This window comes from Leucoraja erinacea, chromosome 23 (assembly GCF_028641065.1).
Source record: "Leucoraja erinacea ecotype New England chromosome 23, Leri_hhj_1, whole genome shotgun sequence".
In the NCBI taxonomy this organism is placed as follows: domain Eukaryota; kingdom Metazoa; phylum Chordata; class Chondrichthyes; order Rajiformes; family Rajidae; genus Leucoraja; species Leucoraja erinaceus.
This window is the reverse complement of record NC_073399.1, coordinates 24,055,556-24,082,781: the sequence shown is the minus strand read 5'-3', so window position 1 is coordinate 24,082,781 and position 27,226 is coordinate 24,055,556. Positions and strand designations below refer to the sequence as shown.

Here is a 27,226-nt window from a genome sequence, read left to right as displayed (position 1 = left end):
CTGAAGGCTTTGTGTCTCAATGCAAGGAGTATTCGTAATAAGGTGGATGAGTTGAACGTGCAGATAGCCATTAATGATTATGATATAGTTGGGATCACGGAGACATGGCTCCAGGGTGACCAAGGCTGGGAGCTGAACATCCAGGGATATTCAATATTCAGAAGGGATAGAGAGAAAGGAAAAGGAGGTGGGGTAGCGTTGCTGGTTAGAGAGGAGATTAACGCAATGGAAAGGAAGGACATTAGTTTGGAGGATGTGGAATCGGTATGGGTAGAGCTGCGAAACACTAAGGGGCAGAAAACGCTGGTGGGTGTTGTGTACAGGCCACCTAACAGTAGTAGTGAAGTTGGAGATGGTATCAAACAGGAAATTAGAAATGCGTGCGACAAAGGCAAAGCAGTTATAATGGGTGACTTCAATCTACATATAGATTGGGTGAATCAAATTGGCAGGGGTGCTGAGGAAGAGGATTTCTTGGAATGTATGCGGGATAGTTATCTAAATCAACATGTAGAGGAACCAACGAGAGAGCTGGCTATTTTAGACTAGGTATTGAGTAATGAGGAAGGGTTAGTTAGTAGTCTTGTTGTGCGTGGCCCCTTGGGCAAGAGTGACCATAATATGGTTGAGTTCTTCATTAGGATGGAGAGTGACATTGTTAATTCAGAAACAATGGTTTTGAACTTAAAGAAAGGTAACTTTGAGGGTATGAGACGTGAATTGGCCAAGATTGACTGGCAATAAAAGGGTTGACGGTGGAAATGCAATGGAAGACATTTAAAGACTGCATGGATGAACTACAAAAATTGTTCATCCCAGTTTGGCAAAAGAATAAATCAGGGAAGGTAGTGCATCCGTGGATAACAAGGGAAATCAGGGATAGTATCAAAGCAAAGGATGATGCATACAAACTAGCCAGAAAAAGCAGTGTACCGGAGGACTGGGAGAAATTCAGAGACCAACAGAGGAGGACGAAGGGCTTAATTAGGAAAGGAAAAATGGATTATGAAAGAAAACTGGCAGGGAACATAAAAACTGACTGCAAAAGTTTTTATAGATATGTGAAAAGAAAGAGATTAGTTAAAACAAATGTAGGTCCCTTGCAGTCAGAAACAGGTGCGTTGATCATGGGGAACCAGGATATGGCGGACCAATTGAATAACTACTTTGGTTCCGTCTTCACAAAGGAAGACATAAATAATCTGCCGGAAATAGCAGGGGCCCGCGGGTCAAAGGAGTTGGAGGAATTGAGTGAAATCCAGGTTAGTCGGGAAGTGGTGTTGGGTAAATTGAATGGATTAAAGGCCGATAAATCCCCAGGGCCAGATAGGCTGCATCCCAGAGTACTTAAGGAAGTAGCTCCAGAAATAGTGGATGCATTAGTAATAATCTTTCAAAACTCCTTAGATTCTGGAGTAGTTCCAGAGGATTGGCGGGTAGCAAACGTAACCCCACTTTTTAAGAAGGGAGGGAGAGAGAAAACGGGGAATTACAGACCAGTTAGTCTAACATCGGTAGTGGGGAAACTGCTAGAGTCAGTTATTAAAGATGGGATAGCAGCACATTTGGAAAGTGGTGAAATCATTGGACAAAGTCAGCATGGATTTACGAAAGGTAAATCATGTCTGACGAATCTTATAGAATTTTTCGAAGATGTAACTAGTAGCGTGGATAGGGGAGAACCAGAAACTTAAAGCACACGGCATCGGGGGTTCAGTATTGATGTGGATAGAGAACTGGCTGGCAAACAGGAAGCAAAGAGTAGGAGTAAACGGGTCCTTTTCACAATGGCAGGCAGTGACTAGTGGGGTACTGCAAGGCTCAGTGCTGGCACCCCAGCTATTTACAATATATATTAATGATCTGGATGAGGGAATTGAAGGCAATATCTCCAAGTTTGCGGATGACACTAAGCTGGGGGGCAGTGTTAGCTGTGAGGAGGATGCTAGGAGACTGCAAAGTGACTTGGATAGGCTGGGTGAGTAGGCAAATGTTTGGCAGATGCAGTATAATGTGGATAAATGTGAGGTTATCCATTTTGGTGGCAAAAACGGGAAAGCAGACTATTATCTAAATGGTGGCCGATTGGGAAAGGGGGAGATGCAGCGAGACCTGGGTGTCATGGTACACCAGTCATTGAAGGTAGGCATGCAGGTGCAGCAGGCAGTAAAGAAAGCGAATGGTATGTTGGCTTTCATAGCAAGAGGATTTGAGTATAGGAACAGGGAGGTTCTACTGCAGTTGTACAGGGTCTTGGTGAGACCACACCTGGAGTATTGTGTGCAGTTTTGGTCTCCAAATCTGAGGAAGGACATTATTGCCATAGAGGGAGTGCAGAGAAGGTTCACCAGACTGATTTGTGGGATGTCAGGACTGTCTTATGAAGAAAGACTGGATAGACTTGGTTTATACTCTCTAGAATTTAGAGATTTAGATTGAGAGGGGATCTTATAGAAACTTACAAAATTCTTAAGGGGTTGGACAGGCTAGATGCAGGAAGATTGTTCCCGATGTTGGAGAAGTCCAGGACAAGGGGTCACAGCTTAAGGATAAGGGGGAAATCCTTTAAAACCGAGATGAGGAGAACTTTTTTCACACAGAGAGTGGTGAATCTCTGGAACTCTCTGCCACAGAGGGTAGTTGAGGCCAGTTCATTGGCTATATTTAAGAGGGAGTTAGATGTGGCCCTTGTGGCCAAGGGGATCAGAGGGTATGGAGAGAAGGCAGGTACGGGATACTGAGTTGGATGATCAGCCATGATTATATTGAATGGTGGTGCAGGCTCGAAGGGCCGAATGGCCTACTCCTGCACCTAATTTCTATGTTTCTATGTTTCTATGAGACAAACATTGTGCTATTGGAAGATTAATCAACTGTGAAAGATGCACTTTTGTATTTCCCAGTGCAATGAGATGTCCAAGGCATAAATTATTATTATAGCATATAACATTATTATTATTATAGTATTATTCAAAGAATCCACATTAGTGCCGCTAATGTATTGGCTTGAGAATACAATACATGTAACTAAAGACATATACTGATTTTATTATATTTCCTGTATAATATTTCTTATGAATAAGATGTTTTAGGAAGGGAGCATGGCCACATCAGTGTTAGGGAAGCTATTGGAGATGATTTTCCACAATAGGATTTACTCCCATTTGGAAAAGAATGGGTTAATTCGGGACAGTCAGCATGGCTTTGTGCGTGGCTAGTCATGTCTTACTAACTTGATCGAGTTATTTCAGGAGGTGATCGATGAGGGAAAAACAGTGGTTGTGTTTACATGGTAAGCCATTTGATAAAGTTCCCCATGGTAAACTGATCCTGATTAAGGTGGGGAGAAAATCTGTTTACCCAGATTAAGTGTAGGTTCACGGGATTAACAGTGACAGGTCGTATGGATTCAGAACTGGTGTACTGATAGAAGACAGAGGGTTGGGGTGGAAGGACAATATTCAGACTGTGAGATCTGTGCTGGGACCTCTGTTGTTTGTGATATATATAAATGACTTGGACAAACTGTTGACGTGGACAGGTTAGTTAGTAAATTTGCAGATATCACCAAGATTGCTGAGGTCCCAGGTTGTGAGGAAGGTTGTCAAAGTATACAACAGGGTGTAGGTCAGCTTACATAAATGGGCAGATAAATGGCAGATGAAGTTTTGAGAGATAAATATAAGGGGAAAATATACAATTTAAGTTATGTCCCTTAACAGCATTGATGTACAGAGGGATCTTGGGGTTTAAGTCCATAACTCCCTTAAAGTGGTAACACAAGTAGATGGAGTAGGAAAGAAGGCATATAGTCTGCTGGCTTTCATAGGTTGATGCATTGAATTTAAGAGTCAGGAATTTATAATGCAGTTTTATAGGACTTTGGTTAGGCTACATTTGGAGAATTGCATGCAGTTCTGGGTGCCCCAGTGTCATAGAGTGTGAAAACAGGCCCTTCGGCCCAACTTGCCCACACCGGCCAACATGTGCCAGCTACACTAGTCCCACCTGCCCGCATTTGGTCCATATCCCTCCAAAGTTGTCCTATCCATGTACCTGTCTAACTGTTTCTTAAATGTTGGTATAGTCCCTGCCTCAACTACCTCATCTGGCAGCTTGTTCTATAAATCCACCACCCTTTGTTACCCATCAGACTCCTATTGAATCTTTTCCCCTCACCTTGAACCTATGTCCTCTGGTCCTTGATTCACCTACTCTAGGCAAAAGACTGCATCTACCCGATCTATTCCTCTCATGATTTTATACACAATGCAGAAAGGATGTTGAGGCTTTGGAAAGGTTTACCAGAATTATGCCTGGATTAGAGGGTGTTAGCTGCAGGGAGATGTGAACACACTTAGATTGTTTTCTCTGGAACATCGGAGGTTGCGGGGGGACCTGATAGAAGTATATAAAATTATGAGAGGCATAGATAGAGGTAGACAGTCAGAACATTTTCCCAAATACTAGTGGTCACAGTTTTAAAGTGAGAGTGGCAAAGTTTGTTACACAGAGGGTAGTGAGGCCTGGCGTGTGTGCTGCTGGGGGTGGTGGTTGCAGCTGATATGATAGTGGCATTTAAGAGACTTGTGGATGGATATGCAGAGAACGGAGGGATATGGATTACGTGCAGGAAGATAAGAATTGTTCTTGGCACCATTTTCAGCACGAATATTGTGGGCTAATGGGCTTGTTATTGTACCGTGCTGTTCTATGCTCTAACTTTATTTTTGACATTTAAAAAAGCCAGGTGAAGAAATTCACCATTATTGATCTGGCTTGCAGTTCTAACGTGGATCAAAACCTGAGTTTGAACCAGCAGATTGCCACCCCCCCCCCCCCCCCCCCCCCCCCAGTACATTTCACAACACTGCTGATGTTACCTGTAGCCGGCCTCCTGTTTGGGGAATGCCTGCTGGAAGCAGGCACCGAGCCGGTCTGTTTGGGTGGTGTTTGCTGGAGGTAGGGGAGGGCTGGTTTGGGAGACAGTGGGGGTCTGAGCGTCTGCTTGGTTCCCTTCTCCAAGGACTGGATGCTCCTCTCAATCTCAGCGATCCTGAACTCCACACAGGCGTCATCGTCCAAGTCAGTCTTGAGGTGCGGGCCGGAGTCCACAATGTGCACGGCCTGGGCCTCTGCGTATCGAGGTCCGCAATGCAGCGGCGATAGCTGCTCCGCTCCGTTCACACCCTCTGCCGTCTCCTTCTCTTTGGCCTTCGGCCGCCGTTTCACCGTGTCGGACTCTGTCAGGTTAAACTCGGGAACCTCCGGTTGCCTGGGAGATGTGCTGGTCACCTCATTCGCCAACTGGTCATCAAAGCCTGGCTTATCCTGCACTCCCTCCACGCCAGCCTCAGAATCCGCACTGGCCTCCGCTCGGCTGCCATTGTTTGGCTTTGGCCGCTGCTTGATGGTCAATATTCCCTCCTCGGCAAAAGGTATACACTCGCTGGAGCTGTTCTGAGACGATGAGGAGGCCTCGAGGTTCCCTTTCCCGACTTTAGGCTCGTCCTCGGTATCCAACTTCGCCTCCTCGCCCTCCACCGTAGCTCCGGCCACCGCCAGGGCCTCCACGCTGACCGCAGGTTCGCTGATTGTTCGCCACCGGCCAGCTGAATCTCTGGCTTTTTCCAACGGCCCAGGGTTGGCCTTGCTTGACACGGACATGCCATGGCAATGCTCAGGACTGTTGGGAAGAGTCCGCTGGCTCTCCTTCCTCACTTCCGGAATCTCCCTTTTCCCTGGTTTGGAAGGTTTTGGCAAGGCCGAGGGTTTGGCCTGGACTCCAGGAGAGCCAGTCAGTTCCAAGAGGGCAGCAATGCTCCTCACGTTGCCCTCAATAAGATCCCGTTGAACGGGCAACCCTTCGACCAGGTCGGGAGCGTTGCAGGGGGCAAATGTTGGGTTGGAGACCTTGTCAGGCTCAAACTCCTGCTCGTGGGAGCTGGACACGGAGCTCAGGCGCTTGGGGGGAGGGGGCGGAGGTCCCTTTCTCTTCCCTCGGATGGCGAGCGACTGGCTGCGGATGATGTTTTTGTCTATTAGGCACTGGGCTTTGGAGGCCGCGTAGCGCCCCGGGCGCCGGGTGAGGGTGGCATAGGAGCTGACGGGCCCAACGTCCAGCTCCTCCTCCTCCTCGGGCTCACCGTCCGACATAGCGTAACGGTTCAGGCTCTGCGACCTCTTCTTTGGCTTGTGGCTGCTGCCATTGAGCTCCAAGCCCGGGCTGGGATACTGGAGAATGGGCATGGTGCAGGGCAATGGCAGGGGGTCAGGGTGTGGCCCATCCTCAGGCCCGTCTCCGTTGGTGACACCACACTGGGCCTGCAGGTAGATAAAACCCTGGTTGACCAACACCTGGGCTGTGGGTTTTGGCATTTGAGACAAGTGCTGGGACCTTGAGATATTCTGAGGTGAGGCCTTGGGACGTTCCAGCGTGGAGGAGAAGGCAGCAGGTCTACCTTTGATGGGAAGCTGAGGATAGACCAGGCCCTGGCCTGCCTTCCCTTTATTTGGAGTATGGGGTGGGGTGAAGTTCGGCGATGAAGGCAGTGGGTACTGTGCCTGCAGTATCTTCACTGTGTTTGACGTGGGCACCCCCAGCTGTGGGGCAGGCCTCTGGTAGTGGTCTCGCCCGTCTGGCCCATTCCTTTCCTTGTTCGGGCTGCCTCCAATGCTTTTCACCAAAGCCCAGCCGTTATCCTGGCTTCGACTGACAAGCTGAATAGGCGTGGTGTCCCGAGAGTGGCCAAGGAAGGTGGTCCTCCCACTGCTGCCACTGCTGCTGCTGCCGTCCCCGCTGCCCAGGCTCTCCTGAGACTTGCTGTCTGACCTGGTCCCCCTGAGAACGTTCTCCTGGGAATGGCCAGATCCTCGGGATCGGATGCCGATGCTCTCCTGACTCCGGGAGATGGCTCCGATCTGCTTCATAACAAGGCTCTCCTGGCAGTTGTAACAAGGGTTGGACATGGCTGACTGCAACTCGAAGCTCAGCTCACTATCCTGGAAGGTCAGCATCTTGGGAGTGTGTGGAGAATTGCACTCCCCATTCTCCCCCTGAGAGGGCTCAATGGTGACAATCTCCAGTGCGCTGGGAACCTTGCGCCGCAGTGTCTCTGTCTTGGCCTCCGCCTCTGCTTGATTTAAAGCCTTCTGTACATCCAGGAGCTTCTTCACTGCGATCATCACCTTCTTCTGGTGCCCTGCAAAAATACACAAAGTCACTCAAATAGCAATCTCTTGGCCACCCTTAGTCTTTTCCTGGAAATGTTGTTTAAGACATACTCCGGTGACAGGCGTCAGCACAGGCTGGCGGAGGGAGGGGCTGTCAGAGGACCCTTGTCCCAGTGGAAAGCAGTCGAGACCCCTTGGCACAGATCTCCTAACGGAGCTAAGTGGTGCGCTTCTGACTGCAACGGGTTGGATGCCACTCTTACCCAGCTGTGTGATTCCAATCTCTTGCAGATCCTCCCAGGTGATCTCACTGATGAAGGTGATGCTGTCGTAGCCGTTATCCACCAGTTTCTTGTGGTACTGAGGCAAGCCGATGGCACTCAGCCACTCAAACAAACCCACCTGCAAGACAGAGTAGCAGAGCGTGAGTATGGTGTGGATTCTAGATTCCTGATACGTTTAATTCAAAGGGCCGCTCTCCCCCTATTCAATCCCTCTCTATACTGGGGTGCTGATACGGGGATCCTTTGATGCATTTTGTGCGTAGTGGTCATTTATCCAATCACCAAACACTAGCAATGTCTTTGAACACTGGAAATGTTATAGCTGGGTTCACTTATTCTGCATGCCTTCCAAATTATCTCCCAGCAGGCCTTCAGGAAACAGACTGAGTCCAGTGCAGCCCAAAGACTCTTAGACATATTGTGATCCTATCATATTGCTTCATATCAACTGGATATGGGTGGTCATGTGCCCTTTAGTGTAACTCTTCATTCATGATGCCCACTTATCACAGGCAGATGAACCTCATAGAACTTAAATAATGAAAGGTATAGATAGAGTGGAAAGGATGTTTCCACTGGTGGGAGAGTCTAGGACCAGAGGTCATAGCCTCAGTATTAAAGGGCACTCTTTTAGAAAGGAGGTGAGGAGGAAAACTTCGTTAGTCAGAGGATAGGTAATCTGTGGGTTGGACAGGCTAGATGCGGGAAGATTGTTCCCGATGTTGGGGAAATCCAGAACAAGGGGTCACAGTTTAAGGATAAGGGGGAAGTCTTTTAGGACCGAGATGAGAAAAACATTTTTCACACAGTGAATCTGTGGAATTCTCTGCCAGAGAAGGTAGTTGTGGCCAGTTCATTGGCTATATTTATAACCATATAACCATATAACAATTACAGCACGGAAACAGGCCATCTCGACCCTTCTAGTCCGTGCCGAACACGTATTCTCCCCTAGTCCCATATACCTGCGCTCAGACCATAACCCTCCATTCCTTTCTCGTCCATATAACTATCCAATTTATTTTTAAATGATAAAAACGAACCTGCCTCCACCACCTTCACTGGAAGCTCATTCCACACAGCCACCACTCTCTGAGTAAAGAAATTCCCCCTCATGTTACCCCTAAACTTCTGTCCCTTAATTCTCAAGTCATGTCCCCTTGTTTGCATCTTCCCTCCTCTCAGTGGGAAAAGCTTATCCACTTATCCTCTTAATTTAAGAGGGAGTTAGATGTGCCCTTGTGGCTAAAGGGATCAGGGGGTATGGAGAGAAGGCAGGTACAGGATACTGAGTTGGATGATCAGCCATGATCATATTGAATGGAGGTGCAGGCTCGAAGGGCCGAATAGCCTACTCCTGCACCTATTTTCTATGTTTCTATAGTCTTCTACATAGTCGAAGGAGGTCTTCAACATGACACTTTTACAAACTCTCCTAAACTCTTCTAAATTCGCCAATTAGGTCGCCGCAGTGGGACAGCCCTTTACTCCTATTAATAGGAGTATTAATTAATTATTAATAGTATAAAAATTATTACACACTTTTATTTCACCATTTTTAAAGATAGTTACGTGGTACTATAAATACAATTTTCAGTCCACCAAAGGGAATTTAAAGGGAGCAGAGGAAACAAGGTCCTGATAAGTTTAAAATGAGGCTGCAACTTGGGACCTGGTGAGTTGAAGGAACTGTGACACAGCTGTAGACTTAATAATTGACAACCCCGAAGCTTATTAACAGTCCGCCTTCGGTTATTAAGGCTTAAAAACTGAGACACTGAAGATCTCAATGAATTGGACTTAGGAACTGTGCATCGAGGCCAGTTCATTGGCTATATTTAAGAGGGAGTTAGATGTGGCCCTTGTGGCTAAGGGGATCAGAGGGTATGGAGAGAAGGCAGGTACGGGATACTGAGTTGGATGATCAGCCATGATCATATTGAATGGCGGTGCAGGCTCGAAGGACCGAATGGCCTACTCCTGCACCTAATTTCTATGTTTCTATCAGTCCCAGGAAAGATAGATGGCCAATATGGGCTCAGCTCTCTTCGTGCTCACTTCTAAAGCCATGTGGGTGAGGGCAATTCCCTTGCTTTGGGAGGGGGACAGAGAAAATCAGGTTCATCAGCAGGTTGATGCATCAACAAGAGCAAACAGAAAGGTGAGGAGAGTTGGTGGGGGAAGATGCTAGTAGGATCTGCTCTAGACACCACAGGGGTAACTCACTGGTTTGTAGTCAGGAAGCCACTCCGGAATACTCAGCTTGCCAATCTCCGTCGAAATCTTCTTTCTGTGACCAGGTTTCGTCACCCCAATCGCTGTCAGGTCCTGTGTGCAGGATGGTGCCGATTAGTGTTGATCACATTAGTCAGCTGTGTGCTTTCCAAATCATGGCAGACCAAGCCATACCCTGGGCTAGGACAGCAAATGCCATGCAGGGATTCTTCAGTCAAGCTTGGTACTTTATATTGATTTTATGTATATGATACCAGTGTAACTAATCTCCATTCACTGTATTTTTGTGTGGGTAAATTACCTTGCTTTTATTGGAAGAAGCTTTTACTTTGGACTTTAGGGATACAGCGCGGAAACGGGCCCTTCGACCACCGAGACCACACCGACGAGCGATCACCCCGTACACTAACCTGCACACTAGGGTCAATTTTACAATTTACCGAAGTCAATTAACCTACAAACCTGTACGTCTTTGAGTGTGGGAGGAAACCGGAGCACCCGGAGAAAACCCACGTGGTCACAGGGAGAACGTACAAACCCTGTAGAGACAGCACCCATAGTCAGGATCAAACCCAGGTCTCTGGCGCTGTAAGGCAGCAACTCTACCGTTGTGCCATTGTGCCACCTAAGCTGTCTCTTTTTTTTGTTTTTTAAGTAAACTATTTTTTCAGTAAATGAAAACCAAGCCAATTGCTGACACTAGAAATCTGAAATAAAAGCAGAAATAGTTAAAGGTTTAGGACTGTTTTGTTCTCCATCCAGAATTTTCTGTATTCATTTCTGTTTTCCCAGGAATATGGTTTGAGGTTTAAGTCATTCCCTCCCTTTGATACATTATGTGTTCAATAAATAGTCGATGTGAATCAATGCCACTGTGATCTGTGGCTCTAAGTTATCCCAACCCTCGTCTACCCCAGCTGAAATGGCAATGCAGCATACTGCACACTGCTCTAAACACCAAACTATATGAATATGAAGGCACTTGTGAGAGCAAGGAAAAAGATTTGTAAGGGTCATCTTACCCAGAAGGATTACAACTATCGGGGTTAGACTAAACAGCCTTGGCAAAGAGAAAGGCTGAGGAGAAATCTGACTGGGGTCTTTTAGATTCTGAAAGCGCGAAAAAGGACTTGAGGGGCAATCATGAGGTGAGTTTGGATGGGCAGGAATTGTTTTCCCTGGAATGAAGGAGGAATTACTTGGGCGCAAGGATGCCAAGATTATGAGAAAAAAGGAAAGGGTAGAAAGGTCAGAAAGCTCATTCCATGGTAGGAGTATCAAAAGCAAGAGTGCATCGATTTAAAGTGAGAGGACAGAGTTTTAAGGGGGATCAGAGAGGTATATTATTTGCACAAAGAGAGACATTTGGACATACACTTAAACAGACATTGTACGATGCAGTCCATGTGGGCAAATGGGATCAATGGACAAAAAGTAGGCATGGATGTAATGGGCACTGTGATATTCCCACATGGGAAAAACCATATCCAAATGTATCCTTATAACCATATAATAACCATATAACAATTACAGCACGGAAACAGGCCATCTCGACCCTTCTAGTCCGTGCCGAACACGTAATCTCCCCTAGTCCCATATACCTGCGCTCAGACCATAACCCTCCATTCCCTTCCCATCCATATAACTATCCAATTTATTTTTAAATGATAAAAACAAACCTGCCTCCACCACCTTCACTGGAAGCTCATTCCACACAGCTACCACTCTCTGAGTAAAGAAGCTCCCCCTCATGTTACCCCTAAACTTCAGTCCCTTAATTCTCAAGTCATGTCCCCTTGTTTGAATCTTCCCTACTCTCAGTGGGAAAAGCTTTTCCACGTCAACTCTGTCTATCCCTCTCATCATTTTAAAAACCTCTATCAAGTCCCCCCTTAACCTTCTGCGCTCCAAAGAATAAAGCCCTAACTTGTTCAACCTTTCTCTGTAACTTAGTTGCTGAAACCCAGGCAACATTCTAGTAAATCTCCTCTGTACTCTCTCTATTTTGTTGGGGAATTCAGGAGAGAGCTCCAAATGAGGTTTAAGTCACGTTACCACTGGTAATCAACAGCACATTCCATTTAGGTGAAAACTAATGGAAAGATGAGTTTGGTAAGTGTCCAGGAAGAACAGTGAAGGGGGGCTTACATGGGCCAACGGCCTGTGGCACCACTGCAGTAAAAATGGAAGAGAGCAGATTCAAAGTATGTAGGAAGGAACTGGAGATGCTGGTTTACACCAAAGGTAGACACAAAATGCTGGACAGGCAGCATCAGGGGGACAGGCAGCATCTCTAGAGAGAAGGAATGGGTGGTGTTTCGGGTCGAGACCCTTCGAGGTTCAAAGTACTTTGGGTTCATTGAAATTCTAAAAATCTTCACAAGCAACCCAACAGATATATTTATTCGGGGTGAATCTTACCTAGTTTCACCACTACCCTTCACCAGCATGCACCAGAATGTCTTTTCCTCAGCAACATGCTCACTCACAAACCCATCAGCTGATCAAAGCAGACTAAGAGGAAAGCTCACAGCAACAGTCACGGTGAGCTGAAGTAACCCCTCCAGTGCTGAGAGAGTCTCTCTTGCACTCCTCGACCTTGCCTTGCTCTGCCTCATTGGGCCATTGCCTCTACTCACAAGCTCCCCACCTGTGGGCCCACTGGGGGGAAGCCTGGGTCACGAGCTTTGTCAGGCAGCAGGGTGATGTTTCCACCGCTCCCTGGTACTCACCTCCGGGGTCATGCGGCTAATGGTTGGCACGTCGTAACCAGCGTTGATGAAGTTGGCCGTGTAGTGCTGAAGCTGGAATTCACTCAGCCAATTAAAGATAGCTTCAGCGTCCTGCAGAGAGAAGGGGCAATGCCGTCACACCCGATCACTAGTATAAGGATAGCACAGTTGCTGCCTCACACCAAGGTTTGATCCTGATTTGGGGTGCTATCTATGAGGAGTTTGCATGTCTTGCCAAGTATGTGTGGGTTTCCTCTGGGTGGACCATGTTCCTTCCAGAACCCAAAATTGTGCAGGTTGACTGTTAATTGACTTTTGTCCATGCTGGGCATGTAAATGATGGAGTTGGTGGGGATGTGTGGAGAACAAAATGGGTCAGAGTAGCAATAGTGTAAAAATGGATGATTGATGGTTGGTGCAGACTCCGTGAGCCAAAGGACCTTTTTCCATGCTGTATATCTCTGTGATTCTATACTCTAGAGTAAGGGTTCCCAACCTGAGGTAAATTTACCAGGGGGCAAATTTCGCCTATCCAGGGGTTAAATTTATTGATTCTGGATTTGTACATAATTTTTCTCATTGACTGACTGTGTTTGGTTCTGGTATACCGGTATCTGTTCATCATTATTTGTTCATAAATAAGTGAAATAACATTGTTATGTGCTATTAAAGTTGCCAGGGTTAAGCAGGACGAAAAAGGTTGGAAACCCCTGGCTCTGGAGTTCCTTTGGTGAACTATGCCAAACCTGATTGTATGAAAATAGCTGTCGTTTAATGAAAAACATTTTCTCATACGTGTTTCGGCTCGAAACGTCGCTCCATAGATGCTGCTACACCCGCTGAATTCCTCCAGCATTTTTGTGTACTCTCGTACTCACAGGATCCCTGAGTGAAACAACTTTCCGCAAAATACTACAAATGGTACATAGATGACGGAGATGGATATGGGCCAAACACAGACAAATGGGATGAGCTTAGGTGGGGCATTGTGTAGCGATGAATACCTACCTTCAGCAGTGCTGCAGTTCTGCCACTGGCCGTGTGCGCAACTTTGGCGCCTTTGGGGGGGGGGGGGGGGGGGGGATTAAAATGCAGAATTGTACCGCTTATCGGAGAGGTACTTCCTCGGGCTGCGAGTCGACGAAGAAAAATCGATCGGACTTACGTTCCTGGTTTTTTGTTTTTAAGTTGCTGTACAATTTAATAGTTTGATTAAAATAAAAAGCGACTTCTAACGCCCTCAACGCCTACAATGTGACGGATTCCAAAAACGGGACAAAACAAAGGGTAAGTTGTGTATTTTACATATAATCTTGCTTCTTGGGGTGGCTTTAATCTAATTTTACGTTGTGAAAAATGTGACTTGGGCCCCATACGATTTGACAGTGTCTTTCCTGCCCATATGGGCTTCAAATTCACCGCAAATGCAACGTTCCAATCCAGAAACACCCACTCGCAAGATGATTTAAATCCTCTTTTGTCATAAGAACATCTAAATCGTCTATATTTTCTGTAATTGTATAATCAATATTTTTATACTAAATATACACAACAGCTTTAGCCACATTTATTGTGCAAAAAATTAATAATTTTGATTATATTGAAAGTAGATGTTTCTAGATGTTGCTAGAAATTGTAATTTATTTACCTATCTGTTACGGACATTAGCATATAATAGAATAATATTAAAGTTCTGATCTTGATCAGAATATCACATTTTTGAATTTTCAAGGCAGTCTGGGTGTTTATTACTATTTCCATCACAACGGTCAATTTTGTAATTAGCTACAATTAGGTAACTAATTATAGGCTTTAATTTCAGGTCATCCAAGTAAGATGTTTTATATTTGTTTCAGAATGCTTCAATCTATAATAACTGACATTTTTATTCAGTTATCTTGATTTTTAAGAAGGTTATGGGCTTTTGACTGTCCTCAATCACAGCTTTCAATGAATGGTGGTAGATTATTGTGCTTCTTTATATAGTGTGGGTACAAAATTGTCAATAAATTTCAAATATTTTTCAAAGAATGCCAAATGCAGTCAGATAGTTCAATAAACTATAGTAGTGTTCTCGTGTGCCAATCTGCATAGAAAAGCGTGTTCATGTTTAGTTGTATTTACAACCATGTACGTCTGGACGATATGTACGTCTGGACAAGTGTATTTAGAGCCATTGGCCCATTAAGTCATCATTCATTATCAAGCACTCATTCACTCCATTCCAACACAATTCTGTATTTATCCTCTCCACATTCTCATCAACTCCCGTCAAGATTAGGAATCAAAGCTTCAAACCCCTAATTCCTTCAAAGCAATCAAATTCAATGAAAAGGCAATATTGTTTAAAGTCTGAAGTGTTCTGGCTTTCCTGGTTCACTCACCTTGCCCTCCAGGAGTTGGTCGGGGTGAATGAACTGTTGCGTGTATCCTTGTTCTCCAGATTTGTAGCTGGGGAAGTCTGGCAGTCTCTGCATTCCTGTAAAGACGATAAACCGGCAGTAAGACCGAGGCACTAGCCCACGCTGAAACAGCAGTCTCCACGCTACCTGACAGACCACAAATGCAGCTAATTTGGTCGTCTCATTCGAGATACAACTGGCACAGGTCCACTGCACGCAATTGTTCATTGCATGTCACAACCACAGTCCCTTGGGGTTTCTCCTGGAAAAGTTGCGAGCAACACAGAATTACAGTTACGCAGAAGGAAGCACTATGCAGAATGCCAATTATGGAATTCATAATTATATTTAACCTGTGTAACACCATGTCCTGGGAACATTTGCCAGGACAGTGTAGAAGATGCTTCACTCTAGTTGAAGCCAAGCTGTCCCTGCCCTAGGAGTGTGAGATGAGACAGTATAGAGCGAGCTTTGCTCTGTGTTTAACCATTGTAATACCTGCCTTGGGAGTGAGTGATGGGCCAGCGTACAGTGAGTGTTATGCTATGTCTATATTGAGTACAAAAGTTGGGATATCATGATGCAGCTGAACAAACCATGGTGAGACCACACCCGAAGTACTGTGTGCCTTCTGGTTACCCAGCTCAGGAAGGATGTCAAAGGATGCAGAAGAGATTCACTGGTAAAATCGGTAGGATGGCAAAGTGTACACATTTTAAAAGTATTTAAAAATAAATTGTAGCCAGCTTCCACCTTAATTTAATTGTTGCCCACTGCCCAATTATTGAAGTGTAGAAAATCACAAGGGGCATGGATAAAATGAACAGGTTTTTTTTTCCCAGGATAGAGGATACTAAAACCAGATGGCACAGGCACACAGTGAGGTTTAAGAGGAACCTCGAGGGAAACCTTTTCACTCTGTATCTTCAATAAACCAACTGGAGAAGCTGGAGACAAAATGTAGTCAATGATGACTTTTAGACGAAATTCGGACAAATACATGAATAGGAATTGTATAGAAGGATATGAACCAAATGGGATTGGCCCAGAATGGCAACTTGATTGGTGTGGATAAGGTGGGCTGAAGAGCCTCTTTCCATGCTGCATAGTTCTATGGGCATCTGAAGCTCACGACAGCCTCCAAAGCCCACCCCTTTATGCCGCAGACAGGCCAGGCTCTCCTGTACCCATGCCGGAGGATCTCGGCAGAGCCATCCGCTGAACGGTGGGAACCGCCAGAAGCCAGATGCCACCTCTGTGCCGCGTGGTGGGTGATCGGTGTCGGTAGCGGGACGGCCGGCAGAAGTCACCTGACTGGGTCGTTGGCATGCCTGGTCATCCTGCCCACTGCCTGACCAGAAACAAAGCCACTTCTCCAAACTGGTGAAAATAAACACAGAAAACGCTGGAGACAATTTGCAGGTAAGGCAGCATTTGTGGAGGGAAAACAATTAGCAATTCAGATCTGTAATCTTTCATCAGAACCTGAATTGTTTCTCCCGCCATGAGTTTTGCCTGACCTGCTAAGCATTTCCAGCATTGCCTGCTTTTATTTCAGAATTCCAGCAATTATTTTGATCTCCACTTCCCACAGCTTGTTAGATAATTACCCCCAACATCAGCCAGCTGCCCCTTTTATTGCCATGCGCCTATATTACATTGCAGCTGGGAAAAGCCTGAGAAATGTGGTGGGCATATGGAATGAGCTGCTGGAGGAGGTATTTGAGGCAGGTACTATCGCAATATTTATTAAACATTTAGACAGGTACATGGATAGGACAGGTTTAGAGGGATATGGGCCAAATACAGATAGGTGGGACTAGTGTGGATAGGACATGTTGGCCTGTGCGGGCAAGTTGGGCTGAAGGGCCTGTTTCCACGCTGTAAGACTCTATGACTCGAAGTGACTGGTGATCAGAGCGAATGCAACTTTGTTGTATTTAGCCTCAAACTGCAAATACCTCAGCTTCTAAACTGCTTTCTACACTCTATAAAATTCTTAGCTGGAGGAGTAAATTTCTCCTCTCAGCCACTGCAATGAGTGAGCGATCTTCCCATCGGCTTCTCCCAGACAGGGTCCTCAGGGATGTTGCATTCAGGAGGGTCCAGAGTGGACGAGCATCTTCGTAGTGAAATAGCATCTTCCAGAGACCAGGCCAGACCTGCAGTGTCCCAAACTATCAACACTGCCCACGTTGTAAGGACCAGCAATAAACGTTGTATTACTGACCTCTCCTTCCTGTACCCACCCCACCAGTGTTTTACCAAAGGATGTTTTTCACTCATAGGGTGGCTGGAGTCTGGATTTCACTGCCTGAATACAGGATGAAGGCAGGTTATGACATTTATGAAGCATCTAGACAGTCCAAAACAATAGACGGCTATTTGGTTAAAAGGGGCTGGTGAAGGGCAAGGACATTGGGCTGAAGGGCCTGTTTCTGTGCTGCACAACTCTTTGACTATTTCACCCTCTAGCCTCTGTGTGTGACAAGTTAGGATTCTGTACTCTGGCAGTCCACTGTTCACTCTCTTGCTTTGCTCAACCCTGTCACACTGATAGTTTAGTCACCTCCAGGGCTCGAAATTAGAGGTTGCCCGGGTGCCATTGACCACTCAAAGTGCAGCTGGGCAACCTAAATGCCGACTCATTTTGCCCGGCTTGGCAATCAAATACTGGTTTATACCGATAGACACAAAAAACTGGAGTAACTCTGCGGGTCAGGCAGCATCTCTGGAGAATAGGAACGTGACGTTTCGTGTCGGCGGCGGCGGCTGTATTCGTCTAGTATCTTTGATTTTACTTCGGAGTCACGTGAGTGACTACGTGAAGAACCCCGCTTATGACGCATGTGTGTCATATCGCTACACGCATTGCAACGAGTCACACCTGGGGAGGACGTCCCCTTGAACGGCAGGTAAGTGACTCTGCATTTCAAACTTTTGTAGGAAATGGACAGAGTAACTCGGAGAAACTCGGTGAGGAAGGTGCAGCACGTAAGTCGGGAAGTAGCCGGGGACCTGCAGCAGCAGCCGACGCCACAGGAGATTCCTATGGAGGAACCAGCTGTGCCCGACTTAAACCCCGCGCCGGCAAAATCTACTTCTCGGCCGGGCGGGAAGGTAAAGCAAAAATTGCATCACGTTGAAAGTGATGTGGTCATGGAGCAGCCAGGAGCGGCCAGTTTTACGGAGCTGGAAAGCCAGTACGAGTGGCTGGAGGATGATCAGCCGCCAGCAACAGGTGCCCGTGAGTACCGGGACCATGAGGAGCGGCAGGAGTATATCGGGCGGCCGGGAGCAACCAGTGCCCGTAGGCATGGGGACCGGCTGCGGGAAATACCGCGTGCGACTAGTGCCCAAGAGCACCAAGGTTGGCAGGAGCGGTCCGATATATTTAAGCACCCGCGATCGACTAGTGCCCGAGAGTATGGAAGTCGGCTGGAGCGGTTGCTGGAGGAAATTCTCCAGAGTGGCAGGCTCCGCGATATGGAGGATAGCCACAGTGGGAAAAATATAAGTCCCACAGCAGTTTCCCATAAAGGGCTGCAGGAAATATCAGACTCCTCTGAGGAGGGTATTGAAGGTCTGACTGGGTCAGAATCTGAGCAGGAGATGGAGCCACCTTCTCCTATTGAAGGGGAGAAAAACAACCTGCTGGACATGGTGGGCCAGTACTTCCAGCAGGAACAAACTGGGAAGAATCTCGAGGACAGGATGGCTGCAAGTATTGAATACATGTCCACCCATCAACTGCAAGCTAATACTTTTGCTGAAGTGTTGGCAAGGCATTTACCCCCGGGAAATTGTGGTGCTCTTAATGTAGCCAGTGTTAACCGGTGGGCAGGGCATTAGGAGTCAGGATATTAAAATCCAAAATGCCCTGAAAGGTCTCACGGCGGGCATAACAGCCTTGGCCCGCACGTTAGAAAAGGTGGACATGACTAGTGACCACAAGGATGCCTTAGCACTATTTTGCAACATGCAGTTTGAACTAAATAATATTAGAAAGGGGGCCATTCAGCCAGCTCTAGACCCGAAGTTCGCTATATTATGTAAGCAAAGGGCTATAAGACCCCAAACCCTGTTATTTGGGGGAGACCTGTCCAAACAGGTTAAAGATTTGGATGAGGAGGCCAAGACTTTGGGGCTGATTAGAGCATCCAAAGGATATCTAGGGAAGAGATATCAACCTTATGGGCTTCCTAAGAAAGGTAGTTTTTATAATAATAGTACAAAGAATTGGAGAGAGGCCAGAGGTACCCAGCAGCAGCGTCCTTTTTTAGGGTTTGGCCCGGGACGACCACTGTGGAAGATGCGGAAGCCTCTACTTCAGCAGCTACCCCAACCTCAACCTCAAGGCCCTCCACAACCACGAATGAAAACGAGAAAATAACTCAGTTACCACCGATAACCATGGAGGTAGGTGAATCTGGGGCTCCAGAATTAATAGGGAGCACGGAAGTTGGAGGGACATTGCAACTTCATTTGGAAGCATGGTGTAATATAACTATGGACAGATATATCCTTAGCAGTATTAAGGGATATCTGATAAGAGTTTCTACACAAACAAAACCCTCCAGTACAACATACACTGGACAGAATATATATGCTTACTAAATTGGAACAAGCTAAAGCTCACATAGAACTACAAAGATTATTCACTAAAGGGAACAAATTGAACAAACCAAACCTGAACAACAGGAATTTGTCTCAAACATATTTATTAGAAATAAGAAAGATGGGGGTTGCCGTATTATTATTGATTTATCAACGCTTAACAATTTTGTGCAATATGTTCATTTTAAAATGGATACTTTTAGCACTGCTAAAGAGTTAGTTTCAGCGGGCTACTTTATGGCAAGTATTGATCTTAAAGATGCTTACTATACAATACCCACCAGAGGTAGACACAGGCGGTTTTTGAAATTTAACTGGATGGGACAGCTTTGGCAATACAAGGCGCTACCAAACGGGCTAACGTCAGCCCCCAGATTATTTACAAAAATTCTTAAACCAGCTTTGGCATTGCTGCGACAACAAAAACATAGAGTAATGGCATATTTGGATGATATACTTATAGTGGGAAAAAGTTATGAATTGGCATGTCAGGCAGTGGTTGCCACAAAACAATTGTTTGAACAGCTGGGATTCATTATCCATCCAATTAAGTCAAAATTAATACCATCAACTAATATTGATTACTTGGGGTTTAAACCATCCATTAGACGGGTAGCCAGGAGGATTGGCAAAATTGTGGCCACACTTCCTGCCATACAATTTGTGCCATTACATTACCAAAATTTACAGAGAGAGAAAATTAGAGCACTCAAAATTAATAGAGGCCATTTTGATCGGCCAATGGAGTTAACAATTGAAGCTATAAAAGAATTACAATGGTGGGAACACAATGTTAAGTATGGCTCCAACCCAATAGTTATTGACAACCCGTCTGTGGTATTACAAACAGATGCCAGTGCAATTGGTTGGGGTGCAACTGATACCATCTCGAGCTGTGGAGGGAGATGGAATATACAAGAAGCTAACTTACTGAATACTAAGGGTATAAATTACTTAGAAATGTTAAGTGCATTTTATGGGCTAAAATCTTATTGCTCAGGAATGAAACAGCAGCATGTTAGATTGCAGATAGATAATACCATGGTGGTGGCATATATAAATCATATGGGTGGAAATATATCAACATCTTGTGATGAATTGGCAAACTCAATTTGGCAATGGTGCGTCCAAAGGAATATTTGGTTATCGGCTACGTATCTACCAGGGATACTAAATTCAGTGGCCTATGCCAGGTCACGAAAATTTAATGAAAATACTGAATGGATGTTGGATAGAACGGTATTTGCTGAAATCACAGTAAAGTATGGAACGCCGGATATTGATCTTTTTGCATCCAGGTTAAATCACCAGTTACCGAGGTATGTATCATGGGAACCAGATCCTGGGGCAGAAGCTACAGATGCATTCTCACTGCACTGGGGGAAATGGTTCATTTATGCATTTCCTCCTTTCTGCCTCATCAATCGGGTACTAAGAACAATTCAACAGGATTCGGCATCTGGGATTCTCATAGTACCTGATTGGCCTACCCAACCATGGTTCTCGGTGACACAGGATATGGTGCTGGAACCATGTATAACTTTAAGACATAGTCCTTAGTTGCTGGTGCATCCAGTAACTCAGGATAGCCATCCATGTCATAAAAATATTGATTTATTGGCTTGTAGACTCTGAAAGACCCGCTACGGGACATGGGGCTATCTAAAAGAACCGTGGACATGATCACAGCAGCACAAAGAAGGTCTTGTGGCGGCTCCTAAGGGTCGTCCCATTATACTGCCGAACCCCTCGGCACAGGAGTGGTGCAGTCCGGAGGCGGTCCTTAGCCGGAGGGTATAAAAGGCAGGGTTTGGGTGCCATCTTCCCCTGGTTTCGTCTTCCCCTGAACGGGGAGGAAATAAAGTAAAGTGCTTCTCAAACTGCGGACTACTTGCCTCATTTTGAGACCCACGCACTACATTGGTGACCCCGACGCTCCATTGGCATCATGATGGAGACCGAACAAAGCCCTACCTCCTCACACGCCAGCCCGACCCTGTCTCTGGACGCGGTCTCCGTGAAACAGCCCAGCTTCTGGACCACACGGCCGCTCATCTGGTTCCAGCAGGCGGAGGCCCAGTTCAACCTGCGGGGCATCACGGTCGATGCCACCCGCTTCTATTACCTGGTGGGAGCCCTCGACCAGGATGCGGTGGAAGAAGTATCGGACTTCCTCGCAGCCCCCCCGGACAATGATAAATACTCGGCCTGAAACAGCTCCTGCTCCAAATTTACGGACTAAGTAGGATGGAGCGGGCAGGTAGGATCCTGCATATGGGGGGCCTGGGCGACCGGCGGCCATCTACCCTCCTAAAGGAAATGGTGGCGTTATTAGATGGGCACACGCCGTGCCTGTTGTTCGAGTACACTTACCTGCATCTGCTGCCGGCCTACATTCGATTGCAACTCACCGACGCCTCGTTTGCCGACCTTCGGGCCCTCGGGAGGCGCGCCGACGCCATGTGGATGGCGCGCCCTGATGACGTCAGCGCGCTGGGCGTCAGCAGAGACGAGGTCGCGCTGAGGTCGACGCGCCGGGATGACGTCAACGCGCTGGCCGTCGGCAGGCACGCCGGTGACGTCAACGCGCTGGCCGTCGGCAGGCACACCGATGACGTCTCCCCAGCAGCTCCCGATTTCCTCCGGTGGGGCGGGGGAGCTGTGGAAAGAGTGACAGCTCCAGCCCGACGGCCCGCTCGATTACCCCCAGCGGCAGTGAGGGGTACTGCACCTGCAGTCCAGCGCCAGCAAGCTGCAGGCACCACCAGCAGGGGCAGGCAAGCTCAAAATAGCACAAACACAAGGAGCTGGTGCTATTTCCATCAGCGCTGGGGTGCTGCAGCACGACAATGCCGCCAGCCATGCACGTTTCCGGGAAACGCCTGTGCCGGCTGCCAATAGTCCCCGCGGTGGCCGGCCAAATTCACCGCCTTTTCGCTTGGGATCGGCGCTCCGGGACCCGCTTCCTCGTGGATACAGGAGCGGAGCTCAGCGTCCTGCCCCCTTCGCTGGCCGACATTCGTTCCGGTAAGCGAGGGCCCGTCCTCACCGCGGCGAACGGCAGCCCCATCCGCACATATGGACTGCGCATGGTTCCCATCGTGCTCGGCTCCTGCCATTTTTCATGGAACTTTACCGTTGCCGACGTCTCCCAACCATTGCTCGGGGCCGATTTTCTCCGGACGCATTCCCTCATGGTGGACGTCGGGCGTCAGCGTTTGGTCAACGCCACTACAATGGAGCCGATCACGTTGCGCTTGGGTCAACCGGTGGGACGGCCACTGGCGTCCGTGGACTCCCGATACGCACGAATCTTGGCTGCGTTCCCGGACATTCTCACTCCGCAGTTTCATTCAGCAACCCCCAGCCACGGAGTTGTACATTATATCCCGACTACCGGCCCACCCCTCCATGCACGAGCACGACGACTGCCACCAGATAAACTGCGTCTGGCACGGCGGGAATTCCGCACGATGGAGGCCTTGGGGATCGTCCGCCCTTCGAGCAGCCCTTGGGCGTCCCCACTCCACATGGTCCCTAAGTCAAGCGGGGGCTGGCGACCTTGTGGGGATTACCGACGGCTGAACGCTGCAACAACAGCGGATCGATACCCCGTACCCCACATCCAGGACTTCACGGCCCATTTGGCTGGGGCCACATTTTATTCAAAAGTGGATCTGGTACGGGGTTATAACCAGATCCCGGTTCACCCGGATGACGTACCCAAGACGGCTATCATCACGCCATTCGGGCTTTACGAGTTTACTCGGATGCCGTTCGGCCTCAAAAACGCTGCACAGGCCTTTCAGCGCCTCATGGACGGGGTTTGTCGTGACCTCGAATTCGTGTTCGTGTACCTGGACGACATCCTGGTGGCCAGCCGCTCGCAGCAGGAACACTGCGCTCACCTTCAACAGCTCTGTCAGCGGCTCAGCGAGCATGGTTTGGCCATCAACCTGGACAAGTGCCGTTTTGGGGTCAACGAAATTGACTTTCTCGGCCACCGCGTGCCTGCGCAAGGCGCGGTTCCCCTACCTGACAGGGTTGACGCCGTCCGTCGGTTTCCCCGCCCACGCACGGTGCGTGGCCTGCAGGAATTTGTCGGCATGGTGGCATTCTACCATCGTTTCGTGCCATCCGCGGCCCACATCATGCGGCCCCTGTATCAACTTCTGGCGGGTGGGCAGCAGAAGAGCGTTGAGTGGACCCACGAGGCGGAGGCAGCTTTCGACGGCGCGAAGGAGGCCCTTGCTCGGGCCGTGCTGCTGGTGCCCCCGCGGGAAGATGCCCCGACTGCTCTCACTGTGGATGCCTCGGAGTCGGCAGTTGGTGCTGTACTGGAGCAGCTGACGGGCGGAGTTTGGCGGCCTCTGGCCTTCTTCAGTCGGCACCTCAACCGCGCGCAGACCAAGTACAGTGCGTTCGATCGTGAGCTCCTGGCTCTGTACCTGGCTGTGCGCCATTTTCGTTACTTCCTGGAGGGCCGCCCGTTCACCGCCTACACCGACCATAAGCCGCTCACTTTCGCCCTGCAGAAGGTTTCCGACCCCTGGTCCGCATGTCAGCAGCGGCAGTTAGCTTACATCTCCGAGTACACCACAGCCATCCGCTACGTCAAGGGGAAAGAGAACCGGGTGGCCGACGCATTGTCCCGCCCTGCTATAAATGCCGTGTTCGAGGTGGCGCCCGGATTGGACTATTCTGCTCTGGCGGCGGCACAGCTCACGGACGACGAGGTGCCCACCTACCGGACTGCCATCTCCGGACTCCGTCTTGCGGATGTCCCTCTCGGTCCTGAGGGTATGACAATCCTGTGCGATGTGTCGTCCAGTCAGCCGCGCCCCATCGTCCCTGCCACCTGGCGCCGGAGAGTGTTCGAGGTCATCCATGGACTGGCTCACCCATCAATCCGGGCGACAACGGCACTGGTGGCAGCTCGCTTCATGTGGCACGGTCTGCGCAAGCAAGTTGCCCATTGGGCTCGCACCTGCATCCCGTGCCAGACAGCAAAGATCCAGCGCCATGTCCGCGCACCTCTCCAGGAGTTCGGTCTACCTCACCGGCGGTTCGACCATCTCCACGTGGACATTGTGGGGCCCCTTCCACCGTCCCGGGGCATCACCCACCTTTTGACCATGGTGGACCGCTTCACGCGGTGGCCGGAGGCCATTCCGTTGGCTGACACCTCATCGGCTTCGTGTGCTCGTGCGTTGTCCGCGCACTGGATTGCTCGCTTCGGGGTGCCGGCGCACATCTCCTCCGACCGGGGGCCACAGTTCACCTCCGAGCTGTGGTCAGCCATGGCTCGCTTGCTGGGGGTGCAGCTGCACCACACCACGGCTTACCACCCGCAGGCTAACGGTCTGGTGGAGAGGTTCCACCGGCAGCTGAAGGCGGCATTGAAGGCACGGCTCACCGGCCCGGACTGGATGGACGAGTTGCCGTGGGTCATGCTGGGCATCCGGACCGCTCCCAAAGAGGACTTGGCCTCATCATCGGCGGAGCTGGTGTACGGGTCGACACTCACAGTGCCCGGGGAGTTCGTGCCGTCGGCGCCGGAGCAGCAGGAAACGCCCTCCTCCACCCTTCAACGCCTTCGCGAGCGAGTTGGCAGGCTCGCACCCGTCCCGACATCCCGCCATGGGACATTTCGCCCACACGTGCCAATGGCCCTCACGGACTGCCCATACGTCTTCCTGCGCCGTGATGCCCACCGGACGCCACTTCAGAGGCCGTACGAGGGCCCGTTCCGGGTGCTGGAACACGGGCAGTCGACTTTTGTCCTGGACATGGGGGGCCGGCTGGAGGCCGTGTCGATTGACCGTTTGAAGCCGGCGCACCTGGACATTGACCAGCCGGTGCTGGTTGCTCAACCTCGGCCCCGAGGGCGTCCCCCCTCACGACTCCCTCCACCTGTCACTCCACCTGTCCTCCCGCCGGCCCCTCGACCTGTCCCTCCACCTACGCCCCCGCAAGCCCCGGGATCTGCTGACTTCCGCACGCGGGCCGGCCGGGTCGTGCGCCCGCCGGTGCGTTTTGTGCCTCTGGTTCTGGGGGGGGGGGTCCTGTGGCGGCTCCTAAGGGTCGTCCCATTATACTGCCGAACCCCTCGGCACAGGAGTGGTGCAGTCCGGAGGCGGTCCTTAGCCGGAGGGTATAAAAGGCAGGGTTTGGGTGCCATCTTCCCCTGGTTTCGTCTTCCCCTGAACCGGGAGGAAATAAAGTAAAGTGCTTCTCAAACTGCGGACTACTTGCCTCATTTTGAGACCCACGCACTACAGTCTACACAAAAACAGTATTTAAGTCATATTAGAAAATGGACTAATTACTGCCATAATAACCATCTGGACCACAGAAATAAGGATGTTCCGGCAGTGCTAGAGTTTCTCACCAGTCTGCACTATGAAGGACTTAGTTACAGCACTGTGAATAGTGCCAGAAGTGCATTGTCAAGTTATTTGTGGCAAGGAACAGAAAGACAGTCAGTGGGATCACATCCGTTGGTAGTTAAAACTTTTAAGAGGCATCTTTAACACCAAGCCACCCAAAACAAGATACAACCAAATCTGGGATGTAAGTGTGGTCCTGACCATGCTAAGGATTTGGTCGCCGGCTACAGCATTAACTCTGGACAAACTAACTAGAAAAATGGTAATGCTGATGGCGCTGGTCACAGCGCAAAGAGTCCAGTCATTGCAAAAATTAAGACTGGATGGCTTGACTATGGCGGCAGGGAAGTTTGGTTTTTGTGATCCAGGACCTTATTAAACAAAATAGACCAGGATCAGCGGGGCAGGTCATAGAATTTATGGCCTACCCGGAGGACGAACGCCTCTGTATAGTGAAGCACATTTTGTTATATATTGAACGGACAAAGGCTATCAGAGGCAAGGAAATGGCTCTGTTAATCAGCTATAAGAAACCGTACCATAGAGTGTCAACTCAGACCATTTCGCGGTGGCTGAAATATGGGTTAAGAAAGGCGGGAGTGGACACTAACATATTTAAATCTCACTCCACCAGGGCTGCAGCTACATCCGCAGCAAAACGCCTTGATGTATCCATGGACCAAATCCTCAGGATTGCAGGATGGTCGTCGGAGAAAACGTTTCAGAAATTTTATAACAAACCAGTTAGCAGTATGGGAACGTTTTCGGGGAAAATTTTAAGTTCTGTATGATAATTTATCCCTGAAGAATACAAGGGTTATGATTTGAATTAATAAAATATTATTTATCATTTACGTTAAATAATTGGTATGAATGTTTTTTGAATATCATTAACAATTTCTCCCAAACTACCAAGGCAGTTGTGAAGCATGGACTCGTTCCACGGCATGAGGTCACATAGCTTTGAAATCTTCACGTAGTCACTCACGTGACTCCGAAGTAAAATAGTAAGATTAAACGAGAACTTACCAGTTTGAAGTTTGATCTTTATTTTATGAGGAGGAACGTTGAGGGAATACGTGCCCTCCGCTCCCACCCTCGAATGGTCATATCTTAAACTGGTATCTCTTTAATAATCTTACTATTTTAGGTCATTATAGTGTATCTGTGACCTCACACCGCTGCTTTGAAAGATGACACGCATGCGTCGTAAGCGGGGTTCTTCACGTATTCTCTCTCTCTCTCTCTCCTCTCTCTCTCTCTCTCTCTCTCTCTCTCTCTCTCTCTCTCTCTCTCTCTCTCTCTCTCTCTCTCTCTCTCTCTCTCTCTCTCTCTCTCTCTCTCTCTCCTCTCTCTCTCTCTCTCTCTCTCTCTCTCTCTCTCTCTCTCTCTCT

The 27,226-nt window shown here is 48.5% G+C and overlaps 1 protein-coding gene across 2 annotated transcripts in view; it reads right to left on the bottom strand.

The window, feature by feature from the left end:
- LOC129708394 (caskin-2-like) overlaps nucleotides 1-27,226 on the bottom strand; it is a 264,337-nt gene that overhangs the window by 9,794 nt on the left and 227,317 nt on the right. For both annotated transcript variants that reach the window (XM_055654104.1, XM_055654105.1), the window contains 5 exons: nucleotides 14,809-14,903; nucleotides 12,425-12,535; nucleotides 9,684-9,785; nucleotides 7,437-7,575; nucleotides 4,884-7,202 (listed from right to left, as the gene is read on the bottom strand). In XM_055654104.1, coding sequence (XP_055510079.1) covers nucleotides 4,884-7,202; nucleotides 7,437-7,575; nucleotides 9,684-9,785; nucleotides 12,425-12,535; nucleotides 14,809-14,903 — 2,766 coding nt within the window. The remainder of the gene's footprint in view (nucleotides 1-4,883; nucleotides 7,203-7,436; nucleotides 7,576-9,683; nucleotides 9,786-12,424; nucleotides 12,536-14,808; nucleotides 14,904-27,226) is intronic.